The sequence below is a fragment of the Dysidea avara genome, chromosome 6 (genome assembly GCF_963678975.1).
Source record: "Dysidea avara chromosome 6, odDysAvar1.4, whole genome shotgun sequence".
Taxonomy (NCBI): domain Eukaryota; kingdom Metazoa; phylum Porifera; class Demospongiae; order Dictyoceratida; family Dysideidae; genus Dysidea; species Dysidea avara.
Genome location: NC_089277.1, coordinates 12,984,034 through 12,996,939, shown reverse-complemented (window position 1 = coordinate 12,996,939; position 12,906 = coordinate 12,984,034). Strand labels below are relative to the sequence as shown.

At 37.9% G+C, this 12,906-nt stretch overlaps 2 protein-coding genes across 5 annotated transcripts in view; one reads left to right on the top strand and one right to left on the bottom strand.

Moving 5' to 3' along the window:
* The window catches only part of LOC136259038 (DNA-directed RNA polymerase III subunit RPC6-like), a 46,058-nt gene that overhangs the window by 21,735 nt on the left and 11,417 nt on the right, over nucleotides 1–12,906 (bottom strand). The window contains exon 1 of one of the 3 annotated variants that reach the window (XM_066052446.1): nucleotides 4,856–5,016. The exons of the other annotated variants lie outside the window; for them this stretch is intronic. The gene's annotated coding sequence lies outside the window, so the exon portion shown is untranslated. Of the gene's footprint in view, nucleotides 1–4,855; nucleotides 5,017–12,906 lie in introns of those variants that run through there. 3 annotated transcript variants of the gene reach the window in all.
* Nucleotides 2,885–6,463, top strand: LOC136259039 (superoxide dismutase [Cu-Zn]-like). Of its 2 annotated transcripts, none has more exons than XM_066052448.1 (4): nucleotides 2,885–3,180; nucleotides 5,731–5,807; nucleotides 5,859–6,019; nucleotides 6,080–6,463. In XM_066052448.1, the coding sequence occupies exons 1-4, from the start codon at nucleotides 2,907–2,909 to the stop codon at nucleotides 6,327–6,329; spliced, it is 762 nt and encodes a 253-aa protein (XP_065908520.1). In that variant the 5' UTR covers nucleotides 2,885–2,906; the 3' UTR covers nucleotides 6,330–6,463. The 2 variants fall into 2 exon arrangements, with proteins under 2 accessions (XP_065908520.1, XP_065908521.1); XM_066052449.1 differs by lacking the exon at nucleotides 2,885–3,180 and adding an exon at nucleotides 3,656–3,951.

Below are 12,906 nucleotides of genomic sequence, written 5' to 3'. Positions count from 1 at the left end.
AATGGTGAAAATGGAGTGTGATCAAGAAGAGGTTTAATTTTTATCTTACACTGTAGTTTTAAAAAGTTCATTTGGATATCTAGAATAGTTGGCTATAGTATTTGGATTAATGTAGCTCTAAAATAGTGTTTTAGTAATCACCTCTTCCCCCCCATGACACACATACAGTTCTGTAGAATGTTCTATTGCAAGACTATATAGTTTTTATTATTTATAAGGTAGAAATTAAGGGGAGTTGATAAGCTTAAGGGTAAGGATTGGAGTTTTGATGTTCCAGGAAGGTTGATAGTATTACAGCTTAACTTGCAAATTTATACATATTTGGTTTTTCCTTTGTAACTCCTTAGATCTTTTCAACCATGAACAGTTTGAGCTACAGGTAATGTACATGTACCTATAAATTTTTCAAATGACTTTTGTAAGCACTGTACTCTGTAGCAGATTAAAAATCCATAACTCTCTGACTGTTTATCAGATTTGCACCAACTTGTTAAGTAACTTTGTCTTATGTATACCGAATTCAAGCACAGTCTTGCATTTTACAGTGATTTTAAGGTAAGTCCAAGGCCCTAGGAGATTAATCCAAACTTTTGAGGGCTTTTGTATAAGTCAGGAATGGTTGTTGTCAAATATCTTGATATTTTTGAATAATGGAAGTTTCACAGACAGCTAAGCAACTGCAAAAATTGTCCCTCAAAAATTTATATGTATATATGGTATTTGCATTTTCTTTTTTCAATTCTGCTGATTATCACACACTGGTGTGGTGCACTAACTTTTTTGATGAAACAACCGTGTGTTATTAGTAGTTTCAAGTGGTTGTTGGTGGCAATTCAGTTCAGTGTTTGCTTAGTAGCCATGCAAAATAATTAATGGATATTTGATTGTGCCTACAGATGATCTTACCCCTAAACTTTCAAGTTTAAGGAGTGGCTACTATCACCAACCAGTGACTCTAATTGATGCATACAAATTTTCCTTTTTCCCATCAACCATCAAATTATGGAACCAACTCCCTGCTGATGTAATTAATTCCTCTACCCCTAATGAGTTTTGTAATAACTTAAGTAACTTTTATGATCACACCTGTGCATTATAATCTTTTGATTGCTGCACAGTAATAAATATAATAATAATGCATTGTCAATGATGTGCACGTGCCAAAATGGATTAGCAGAGAGGGTGTTACATTGATATATATATATGTGACCAGATTTCATATAACCAGGTTTCCACACACACAAAATCAAACTTACGTTTTTACCAGAAATGGATTGCTGGTCTAACACACTATCATATTCCACACTGTACTTCCTTCAGGACTGGCAAGTCTGGTTTCTGTAGCAGCTTTTTTCCGACCCTGTCAAAGCCACGAGTGGGAGATTGGCGCCATTAAATGGCCATGGATTTGTGATAATGGTGTGTAGTGAGCTGGGACTTCACAGAGAGCTCACCAATAGTGTTCTCAGTCAATTTGGAGTGATTTGAAGGCCATGGAGGGCCCCAACTTGGCCTCTGGATTCCATTCGTCTTCTTACTTCATTTTATACCCCTATATTAAGCCCACCCACCACCCTATTACTACCACCTGTGATATTATTACCCGCTCGAAAAAAGCTGCCCTAAACAGGGCAAATTTTGGGTATCAGAAATTTATACACCCACTCAGTGATAGCTAGTACATAGATGAATAATTGGTGCAAATTTTGTTTGCACAGCTGTAGGCACTGGGAAGTTATTACACAATGATTAAATCACCATATCTCCTAACGAAGTTTTGTGTGTCGAAGCCTTGTTTTGTCAAATTCAGTCACATATATATTTATAGAACTTTACGTGGGCGAGATAAAAGAAAAAAAGTGTACTTTAACTTTCATAAAGTACACTCTCAGCCGGCCAACAGTGCTTCAGACCACAAAGAGTGCTTTATTGAACCGCAAAGAGTGCTTTATTGAACGAATAAAGCACTCTTTGTGGGCAACAAAGAGCACAGTTGCCCACATGCCTTAGTGCAGGCTAATAGCCTGCGGGGCTCATGCCAGTATGACTAATCACCCACGCTGGTGAAGGCTGATACCCTCGCCGCGCTGAGTGATCAATCACCCCAGTCAATACGAGTTCTACCACTGGATTGCTTTTATAGAATGCTTCGATGATGGGTGGGAGAAGGTAACGTAGCTGTTACATTTGTTAATGTAAACGGACAAGTCCTGGAGATATCACGGAAATATTTTTCCATGTGGCTCACAATAGAATCGACTGTGGGTTGCAAGCAAAACCTGCCAAAATACGAGATGAACGTCTTCCATACCAAACTATGGTAAACTACGTGTGAGTTACTTTGTTAAACTAGTTTGTGCGCATTCAGGCTGCTAATAGTTCGCGCAATGCGTGTTAATTACGAGTCCTAGTGTATGGTGAAGCTACACGACTAGAAAGTTCCATAAATCATTTAAAGCATAGCCTTGCTCGTGCTATATGAAAAATAAAGTACTTGGCGCTTGGCCTCGATGCTAATAAAGCACTTGGCTTCGCCTCGTGTTTTATTAGCATCTCGGCCACGTGCCTCATACTTTATTTTTCATATAGTACTCGCTGCTATGCTTTAACATATATATATATATTTTCACTGTAACAAAACACAAACCAGTTTACAAAATAATTTGTAGTATGTGAATGAACAGATTTTTATAGTTAGCTCAGTCATCAGCACCTTCAATGCTCAGCCACAGTTTAAAAACCATCATACTTCCATCTGGCATTGTAACCTGTGACTTTGATTTGTATGGCTTTCCCACATGAAGCTACACAAATGTGAGAGCTAACAAAGGAAAATGATAAAGAAAAACCACATCAGGTGGTATATAAAAGCAGGAAGCAACCAATCTTACAGTAGATAGTATTTGATGCTTAAAATGAAGTTGTGGACATTAGTTATTTTGCTGGGTCTTTGGGGAATATCAAGTGGTGGTATAACAAATACAGAATGTGTGAGGCGTAGATGCAGACGTATAAGGGGACATGCAAATGGCTTTGTCCGTGGCTCAAGACAGATAGGCAGAAACACTGTTTTTTATTGTAAAGCTGGGTATGTACTACAAGGTCACTCTTCTAGATCATGTATCTGTGAAGGTGGACAACCAGTCTGGCAAGGAGAACGTCCTATATGTGTTAGTGAAGGTAACTAAGTCCACTATATACATGTATATATAGTGTGTACCTTAATTATCATGCAGTGTTTTGTGAACAAACAGAACATTGTGATTTATGAACACATGTGCATGGAAATGCTGTATTTGCAGTTTTGGTTGCCTGTCCATTTCCTAAATGTATTCATGTACACATCCAGACAGCTGGTGCCAGACTGCCATAGTGTGACACATATCTGGCAATACTGGTACAACAAGTTTATCCCTTTTCATATGTCTCAAAACTCACACACAGTAGGGACCACAGAAAGAACGTTACTCTTCTTTTTTACTACCTAGATAGTTACATGTACAGTATGCACATATAGTGGGTAGGTTATTTATTGTGACCACTGAAGACACATGACTGCTGACATTGCAACTTGCAGTAAACATATGCTACAATGATGTCATAAACAAAAGAAACCACATCAAGCTATGCTCGATATAAAAACATTAGGCTAAACTATTCTCATATTATATACCTTATTGATGATTATGAAATTCCTCATTGCAACTATTGTACTGACTTTTTATGTGTTGACAAGTGCACAAGGGCCACCTGAATCATGTAGGCCTCGTAAGTGTAGTAGGATAGGGACATTTGAAAATGGAATTGCTCGTGGAAGGAGAAGGGTTAGCCAAACAGTACGATTTCGGTGTAATCCTGGATACTTATTGCAAGGTCACTCTTCTCTGAGATGCATGTGTATTGATGGACAAGCAACGTGGTCAAATAGTATGCCTATTTGTGTCAATGAAGGTAAGCTGATCACAATGGACACACTGAACTGTATTTTTATGTTGTGGAGAGAGTATAGGTGATTGTACTGTCCTATTGTTGATTTGCAGGGATAGCATTTATGCGAGAATTCCAAGAGAGACACCCTGTCACATCAATAAAATGCTTGCATACCCCCATTGCCAAGTAATCCTGTTTACCATTTACCATGCCACTTTCCTTTATTGTAAAACCATTAAACCACATAGCACTTTTTATGGATTGTTAAGAAACTGATTTGGAAGAATAATAGAACTGGTTGTAACATGTTAAACAGGTCTAACTGGCATCATATACAGGATGGAAATATACATAATTATGAATGCAGTGCTTATGCACTTAAAGACATATTGCATGAAAGGACTTTGCAGCATATATATATATATATATATATATATATATAGTGGATGGAAAGATTCTAAACCCTCATCCTCTAGATGTAGCTAATTACATTACTACCACATAGTATTGCGACTATTTGTTGTTGGTTAGTAATGAGGCTACTCTGGAAAACTGCTCTAATATATTACCTATTGTCAAACACAAAAAACTAACAAACAAAAAAAACCAGACAGTTACTACGTATACCCTGTCCCTGTACTGCCACTTGCATGATTTCATTTTCATGAGATATAGCATATCAGGCAAGCACCAATCAGTAGTGCAGTCAATTTATTTATGAAACCACCTAAAATGAGAGAGGTATATAGGATTATCGCACCTGTAGATTTACTAAGAACTCATGCAGCCCACTCATACAGTGGATAACATATGGTAGTCAATGAAATTAAAGGTGGACCGATACCAGTATTGGATCGGTAATACAAGCATAGATATTATAGTATAACCACATACACAAGGTACAGATACCACAGTAGACACTCACCACTTTTATTAAACCATCTCTAGCTAAGTTTCCAGTAGCTAATAACTTAGTTGAGCTAATCAGTAACTTAGTTGAGCTAACAAAGTAGCGAAACAAAGCCTTTGTTACCCTTTTCCAAGTATTGCTGCAACTGCTCCGTGTGTATTCTAATATATTAGAGCACGTGAATCCTTTGTATTTAAATGGTAATGCAGTTGTTCCTCAAGAAATACGTTTATGACTACTTGGCTTGCTTTTTCATGAAAAGGTTTAGTTGAAAAGCTGTAACAAACATTGTACAATTATCGGCCGCCCACGCAATTAATTGCCTTATCAATAAGCTTACAAGAAAACTACCTCAAATCAAGAAATTAGTAATCCACAATGATGTTTTTATCATGTTTAGCTGTTATACAATGAATATTTTAAACTTGATTAACTGAGATCAATCAATTACTGTGATATTTTAATAGCTAGCTATGTATCACAACTGAATGAAATTTCTATTAAACTTGTCTAGGCTTCAATGTATAGTATCGGTATCGATATCAGCAAATAATTTCAGTACAAATACTGGTATCAGAAATATCGGTAAAAAGTGGTATCGGTCCATCTCTAAATGAAATTACTGACCAACAAAAGACTGGTTTTCTAAATACGCTGCGTTGCATAATTAGTGCTTAGTCAGACCTAGTCCTAAATTATATTTACAAGCTTATAGTGTGATATTATGTACTGAGATAACATATTTTGTGTTGCACATTAGTGAATTGTGGCATGTACAGTAATGCAAAAATAGAATACAATAACTAACTACATAGAATAATGGTATATGCATGTACAGGTGCTGCTACAGGGTAAATTTATAAAATAGTATGTTATTGTTTTCTTTGTAGAGGACAACACTGTCACATGTGCCATTGCTGCTTTGACAGTAGGAAGCTTGAGTGGAACCATATGTTTCAGAGAAGAGGTGATAATAAATTTTCCATGCTTACTAGCAATGGTAATTTCATTTATACAGAATGGCACAGTCACAGTAAAGGGAAGAGTGAACAATTTACCTCAAGGACCACATGGATTCCACGTACATACATATGGTGACTTCAGTAATGGCTGTACCAGTGCAGCTGGTCACTATAATCCATTGGGAAGGACCCATGGTGCTCCTAGTGATGAGGAAAGGTATAAGACCTTTCAAATTTCCGAAGTACAGAAATTAGTAAAGTTCTTTCCATTCTCTAGGCATGTTGGTGATTTGGGAAATATCAATGCTGATGCTAGCAATATGGCTACTGTAGATATTGAAGATTCCATAATCTCCCTTAACGGTCCATTGTCAATTGTGGGACGAAGTATAGTCATACATCGTGATGAAGATGACCTTGGTACTGTTGGTGATGCAGGAAGCATGGCGACTGGAAATGCTGGGCCCAGGCTGGGTTGTGGAGTGATTGCCACAGCACCATGCAGTACATCTGCTTGCAGTACATAGACAAGATTGTTTTTGTGTGCGCATTACTCTGAACAGGAAAAAAGCGTTTCTAGTATAGTTAGTAGTCTGTGAATTTGTGTTTTCAAACCCTTTATCAGATAACAACATCATTAAACTGCAATGTACTACTGAAATGATACTTGTGTACCAGTAGTCTAAATTTTGGTGAGACAATTACCTGTTTTTCTTGCCTTGAAATATTGTTCAAGTCGAGCATATTGATCACAAGATGGGCGATTGAGATACTCTAATAGAGCAGTCAACACTTCCTACTCATAATCTCTAAAACAGGCATAGGGCAATTACACAAGGAAAGTAATTGGTTACGATCGAGATTACTTTGCTTTCTATGACTATTATGATTGTAATTATGATTACAGTGTTTTATAAATGTATTGCATTTGACTACTCCGATTACAATCGTGCTTACAATGCATGGATGTGTATGTGTGATACAAGGATCTATATTTTGTAAAAGGGCTTTAATTAGCATGCTCATAGACTGTAAATAAGTTCACATTATTAAAATAAGTGCACTGACTGTCTGTTCAAGTGACACAGCTACGTATATCACCACACATTTAGTGCTATGACAAGTTAGTGCAGTCACACACTTCAAAAAATGGGTGTAATGCCTCGTGTAATATCCATGCGTATCTGGAAACTTTAAAGATTTCAGCTTTCGATTCCAGAGATTTCTAGTAAAGATTTTAAGATCGTCCTACAAGATTTCCAGCTTGACTGGTGCATTAAATGAAATTGCAGTATTGTCAATTACGACACGTGATGTTCTAAGACTACGTGGCTGAAATTGAAACTGAGCAAATTCGTGATGCTTTCAAGGTCGTTGCAAATCAACTGGGTTGCCTGAGCATGAAAGCTGAACAGAGGGTCATGACCAACTTTGTTGTGGGTAATGTTTTTACTCACTGGAATTGGGAAACGTTTTTGTTATACTTGTTTACCAACAGTCTATCGGGTAAAAATAAGTCAGTGGTGGTGATTTTATCCCCATTGGTGTCTATAATAAAAGATGAGGTGGGGAGTTGCATAGTACAAATGCCCCTTGCATGAAACCAGTCATTTATGTATCTGTTTTAAAGTTAATAGTCCAGTAAATCAATTTGTAGTTAATCTCTTTAAATTCTACAAACCTTCAGGTTTCAAATTTTAGTGCCAAAGGTATACCAGCTGTGATGATGAGAGATCACAGAATGCAAGTGTATTTTACACTGGTGTTGCTGCTACTCAATGTAACATGGCTGGAGTTATTGACAACACCACTGTATCAGGAGAGGTTGCATCAGGTGTCCATGTGATGTTACAGCTACAACATTTTTATGTCAAGAGGTTCAAATATAGTGGGAATGAAACACCCTGCAATTGTTGCTAGTTTCATCCTCAAAGCAAAACATCTTGTACACTTCCAGCAGGCACTTGCTCCACTTGTTGAGGGACTACTTAAGGAACATATAAACTTTCCCAGAACAATCAGAAGCTATCTGATGGTGGCTGATTCCCAAAAATGTTTAGGCAGCTAGTTTACTGAACCAGTAGATGCATCAGAATTACCACTTGTGAATTTGTTTTAGTTCCACTGACCTTGAGATAAAGGCAAATATATTGGAAGTTTTGTAAACCATCACATTTTGAGGATAGTAGTTAATACCGTGTAGCATTTGGCATGGGAATAGACTGCCCTGATGTTTGCCAAGCAATACATTTAGTTTCTTTATTTTCCATTGAAACTGTTTGACATCTCCCATGGACCACTCAGTATCAAGACTACTAGATAGTTAGCTGAAAAATAGGTCTGGTCTGTCTAGCATTAAGAACTTGGAATGCGCAATATTATGTTGGGGGCCCACGCTCAAGATTACATCACCAACCCGCAAGAATGATCAATCGTCATGCCAACAGTATGCAGTCTGGCATGGAGTCACTAAGAGTGAATCAACTCAGAGCAAATGGTGTCTGATTCTTCAGGAACGCATATATTACAGTTGGATTAGATCCTTCTGAGAAAAATTCACCCCTTGTTTATTTGTGCTTTTAACAACAAACTTAGGGCTGCCAAGATGATGAACTAAGGCTTTGTGATCACCTAATACACAATCGTAGTGTGGTATGTAGAAGTGCTTTATGACATATGAACGGTGTTGGCAATCTTTACAAGGGACCATGCACAAAACAATCTCAGAATACACAAGTAGTTGACATAGATGCCACTGCCCCCAGTAATGTAGCTGATGCTACTAGTGATAAACCAACTCCCAAGCTAAAGGAGCAGCACAACCTGTGAGTAGTTATTCAGGCTTGCCAGATGTCGTGGCCATGTGTTTATGAGCTTATAATACTGTGACAAATATCCATTTACAATACACCAGTAATTTATGCAGGAATGTATAGTGAGATTATCTGGTTGTGATATCTTTACCATCTCTGATGATCTATTTTCCTGAAGACAGCTCATCTGATAGTTGTTCTGTCAACTCATTGGAGGCTATAGAGGCCCCTGGCTATTCTCCATTCACAAGTGATGACAATGCATCAGGTCGCAAGCTAGAGAAGCCCATGAATGGATTACACAGAGTTGTACATGGATCATACTTTGGAAACAATGCAATAATGCAGAAACCAAGAGAATGTCAACAAATCATACCAGCTATGCTACATCAACTTTGATGACAGCTTTACAGCTCCAGGGCCACAGTTGACATAGACTGGATTATCATTTGGTTTACCTACAAGTTGTAGCTGTGCTACAACAGCTTTGATGACATCTTTGGCCACAGTTACAACTACAAAGATAGTTGCACAGACTGGATTATTATTATTTTGTATACCTACAAGTCGTAGCTGTGCTACAATAGTTTTGATGACTTCACAGCTCCAGGGTTACTGTTCCATGGTTAGCAGAACTCCAGTGTTAGTTGCACAGACTGGATTATCATTTGGTATACCTACGAGTCATACTGTTGCTATGCTACAAAGCTTTGATGACAACTTCACAGCTCAGTATCACAGTCGACACAGGTCCAGGTTCAGTTGCAGTGAATGCATTGAACAGTAGCCCATTTTATCCATTTGGCACAACTACTAGCAATACCAGCTGTTATACAGTAGGCTTGATGGCAGCTTCAGATTTATCAAAAACTTTATACTGCTAGGAAACATATACTTGTCTGTCAGGTCTCATTTTATGAAAATTAACAAAAAAAGATTCCATTCTTATGCTGTATGAGACATAAGCCACTTATGTAAAAAGACAGATACCTGTCTCAATAATTTAAAAATACGGCACTTGAAATTCTGTCCAACTTTGAGAGTAAGCCAAATTTAAAGGCAATAATCTATGATTGGATTGAAGAACATTTGAAGAAATACTTTACAAAATATATTAGTAAAATTAATACCTGTTTGTAAATACATTCCTGTATGTGCACAATTTAATTTACAACACTAGTTCATAACAATAATGAAAATCATTTGTTAGCTGAGAAGAATGTGACAATCAAATCATAAAATTACACTTTTCATCATAAGAACAACTGCAGAGCTACCACAGATATCACAACATGTACAGGTGTACATGGTGAGCCTGCATTGTATACAACATAACCTACTAAATAACTGGCACCATCAAGTCATCTTTGACACAGTCAATGACTGTCTACTGTCTCGGCCAGCTCTCTCAGTCTCCTGGATGCAAAATTCAATATTGTCTGGAGGAGGTATAAAATACTAGAGGTTCCAGTCTAGAGTCTAGACCAGCTTTATTTGTTATCAGAGTCAAGACTAGTAGTATTAGACAATGCTCTCAAGAGAGGTTAGTCACAATGGACCTTATCCGCAATGACATCATAATTTACAAAATGGCCATGCATAGTGTGGGCACTTCGTATGTAATCACTATTTGTTTGCGGATTTCACGACATGTAACTATTGGATAATAAAGGTAAGAGGCTAGATAACATGATATGGCAATGCGAAATAGTCCCCCAGATGAAAGCAGACTTAAGTTTTGGTATTGATGCAAAACCATGCGCATTTGTCTTGAAATTAAGTATGCATGCCTCACCTTTCCCCTTGCTGCAGTAAGTGAACGTTAACATAGCGAACCACCATTTCTCCCAATACCCCCCTGTACAAAGTGTCCACACTATCGGCCGCCATTTAACGCCTTGATGTCATTGCGGATAAGGTCCATATATTCATATAATCACCATTACATCACTACCCCACAGCTAAGCAGAAGATGGTTGAGTTACGTTAAAGGCTAACCACAGTAGTGGAGGAATTGGAAAATTTAATTTCCTTTATGAATGTGCTAGTGACATTTGACTGGTCTGTGTTTAACACCGCTTAACATATGCGTCCTGCAACGTGAATGAATGTTTATAATGAATGGTTGTAATGAACATACTATAGTATGTTCACGTTGAGCTGAATCCTGAAAAACAGCTAAAATTAAAAGTGGATTTTTTCTCTCAATAGAGTTAACATTTCAGCCAACCAGATGATTACTGGTAATAGCAAAGGTGTCAACAAAAGCATAGATATTATATACTACGTAACCGGGATTGCGTACCAACTTTGTTAACACTTATCAACACTGCCAATCCTCAATATACGGTCTTCTGTTAGTAATCGCAAGAGTTCATAATATATATACTGAGGAGAGTCATATACCCCTGTAAAAGGGGGTATCGTGAAGTTATGACGTAACACTTCTGAGTTTGCCCGTTTTTCTTTGTATAATTAATGATGTCATTAGTTGAACATGGTATCGATTGAACGCATGCCTAACAACGTCGCTAGCAACCAAATTAACTCCAGCTCTAAGCGTTTCTCACCGAACTACAATTGTCCCTGATCATGACCGCTTCATAGGCATTTCTTGCTAGGCCATTTGCAAATACGGCTATCCTGAGCGTCACGAGTGTGAAACGGTACTAACGATTCTTGCACTTTTATGGCTGCACATACGTCACAGACCACAACATCTTGTCGTTACGTCATGACTTCACGATACGCCCTTCTACAGGGGTATATGAGAGTAGGATACTCTCCTCAGTATATATATTATGAACTCTTGGTAATCGTAAACGTTTCCCGTAAAACTGGCCACCTCCTGGTAATTTTACTAATACGAAAGATTTGACCTCTTCAACATTATGTAAACAGTGAAAGGATACACTAGAACACTTCTCAATAGACTGAATTACCAGGAAAACACTTGAAATACAGCATAAGCATCGTGCAAATGATTTTACAAGCCTCAAACTCGCCATTATACATGTATTTCATTCAATAACGACTCAAAAAACTAAGCTACAGTCGTCATGCCTATCTTAAACCATTCGTCTGTGTCCACTCAACCAGTAGCATCATAGTATGTGACATTATTTAGCCATTTAACAAAAAACTGAGATCCCCAAACACCTTCCAACAACCCGAAACGGATACCACTATTTTACCACTCAGCTTGTGCTGATTTTCTGGCTTTGACATTTAGCCAATCAGGATCTCTCTTTTAGCCATTGAAACTGTAGAGAGTAGCAGATATGATGCTGTTGAGCTCCAGTACTATGCCGCCTAGTACAACACTTGCGCGGTACACTACAAAGGAAACGTGTTGAGTACAACGATGATCTTTCCTTTGGCACGCAATCCCGGGTACATAGTATATACTATCTATGACAAAAGACACGTACAGTTTGGTTCCATTAGAAGTTCGGGAAAGGGTTGTAATGGATATACTTATATGGCTTCCCCAATAGGAAATCTATTGTGAAAACTTTGATTGGCCGTAAATATGTCAAACATTTGAACAAAAAGATTTTGAAATATTTTTAGCAGGTCAAGCAGTACTACAAATGAGCCAAATTTCAAGATCGTGTGTAATTGCATCCATGAGTTGTTAAATATTTTTGAGGATTCATCTCGACATGAACATACCATAAATCGTGCAAATGCGTGTGCTGCTTCCATGTATTGTGGCATCTTGATAAATGTCCAGATTTTGATCTATACACCAATACAAATTGGACAAATGTCCTGATTCAGACTACGCCAGAGTACTCGATATCGATAGTTCCTCAAAGAGATCATAAAATAACACAACCTCTCGGTTGATTAGCCTCGCGTAGCCAGACCACTTTTTTTTCCTTGTGTTTGGATAGGGAAAAAAGGGTCTGGTACAATGACAATAGAAATCCTGTTCAGACTTTCACAAGTTTTCGGTGAGCGTTGATTGGCGAAGCCCTAAACTTCATACGCCTATTAACGAGTAACGCGCGCCGCCATCATTAATTGCAGTGTCGTAGCAATCTGAAAGCTTTAAAGAAGATGCCTAGCCTTTCAGTGTAAAGTACTGTTAGTCCTCAAGTGGATAATGATTCTATAGAACGAGATATTTCGTCTTGTAAAGTTGTTATTGTAAATGGAGCGTGTTGCTCGTTAACAGGCGTATGAAGTTTAAGGCTTCGCCAATTAATGCTCACTGAAAATTGGTGAAAGTCTGAACAGGATTTCTAATGTCATTGTACCAGACCCTTTTCCCCCACAAAAGTGA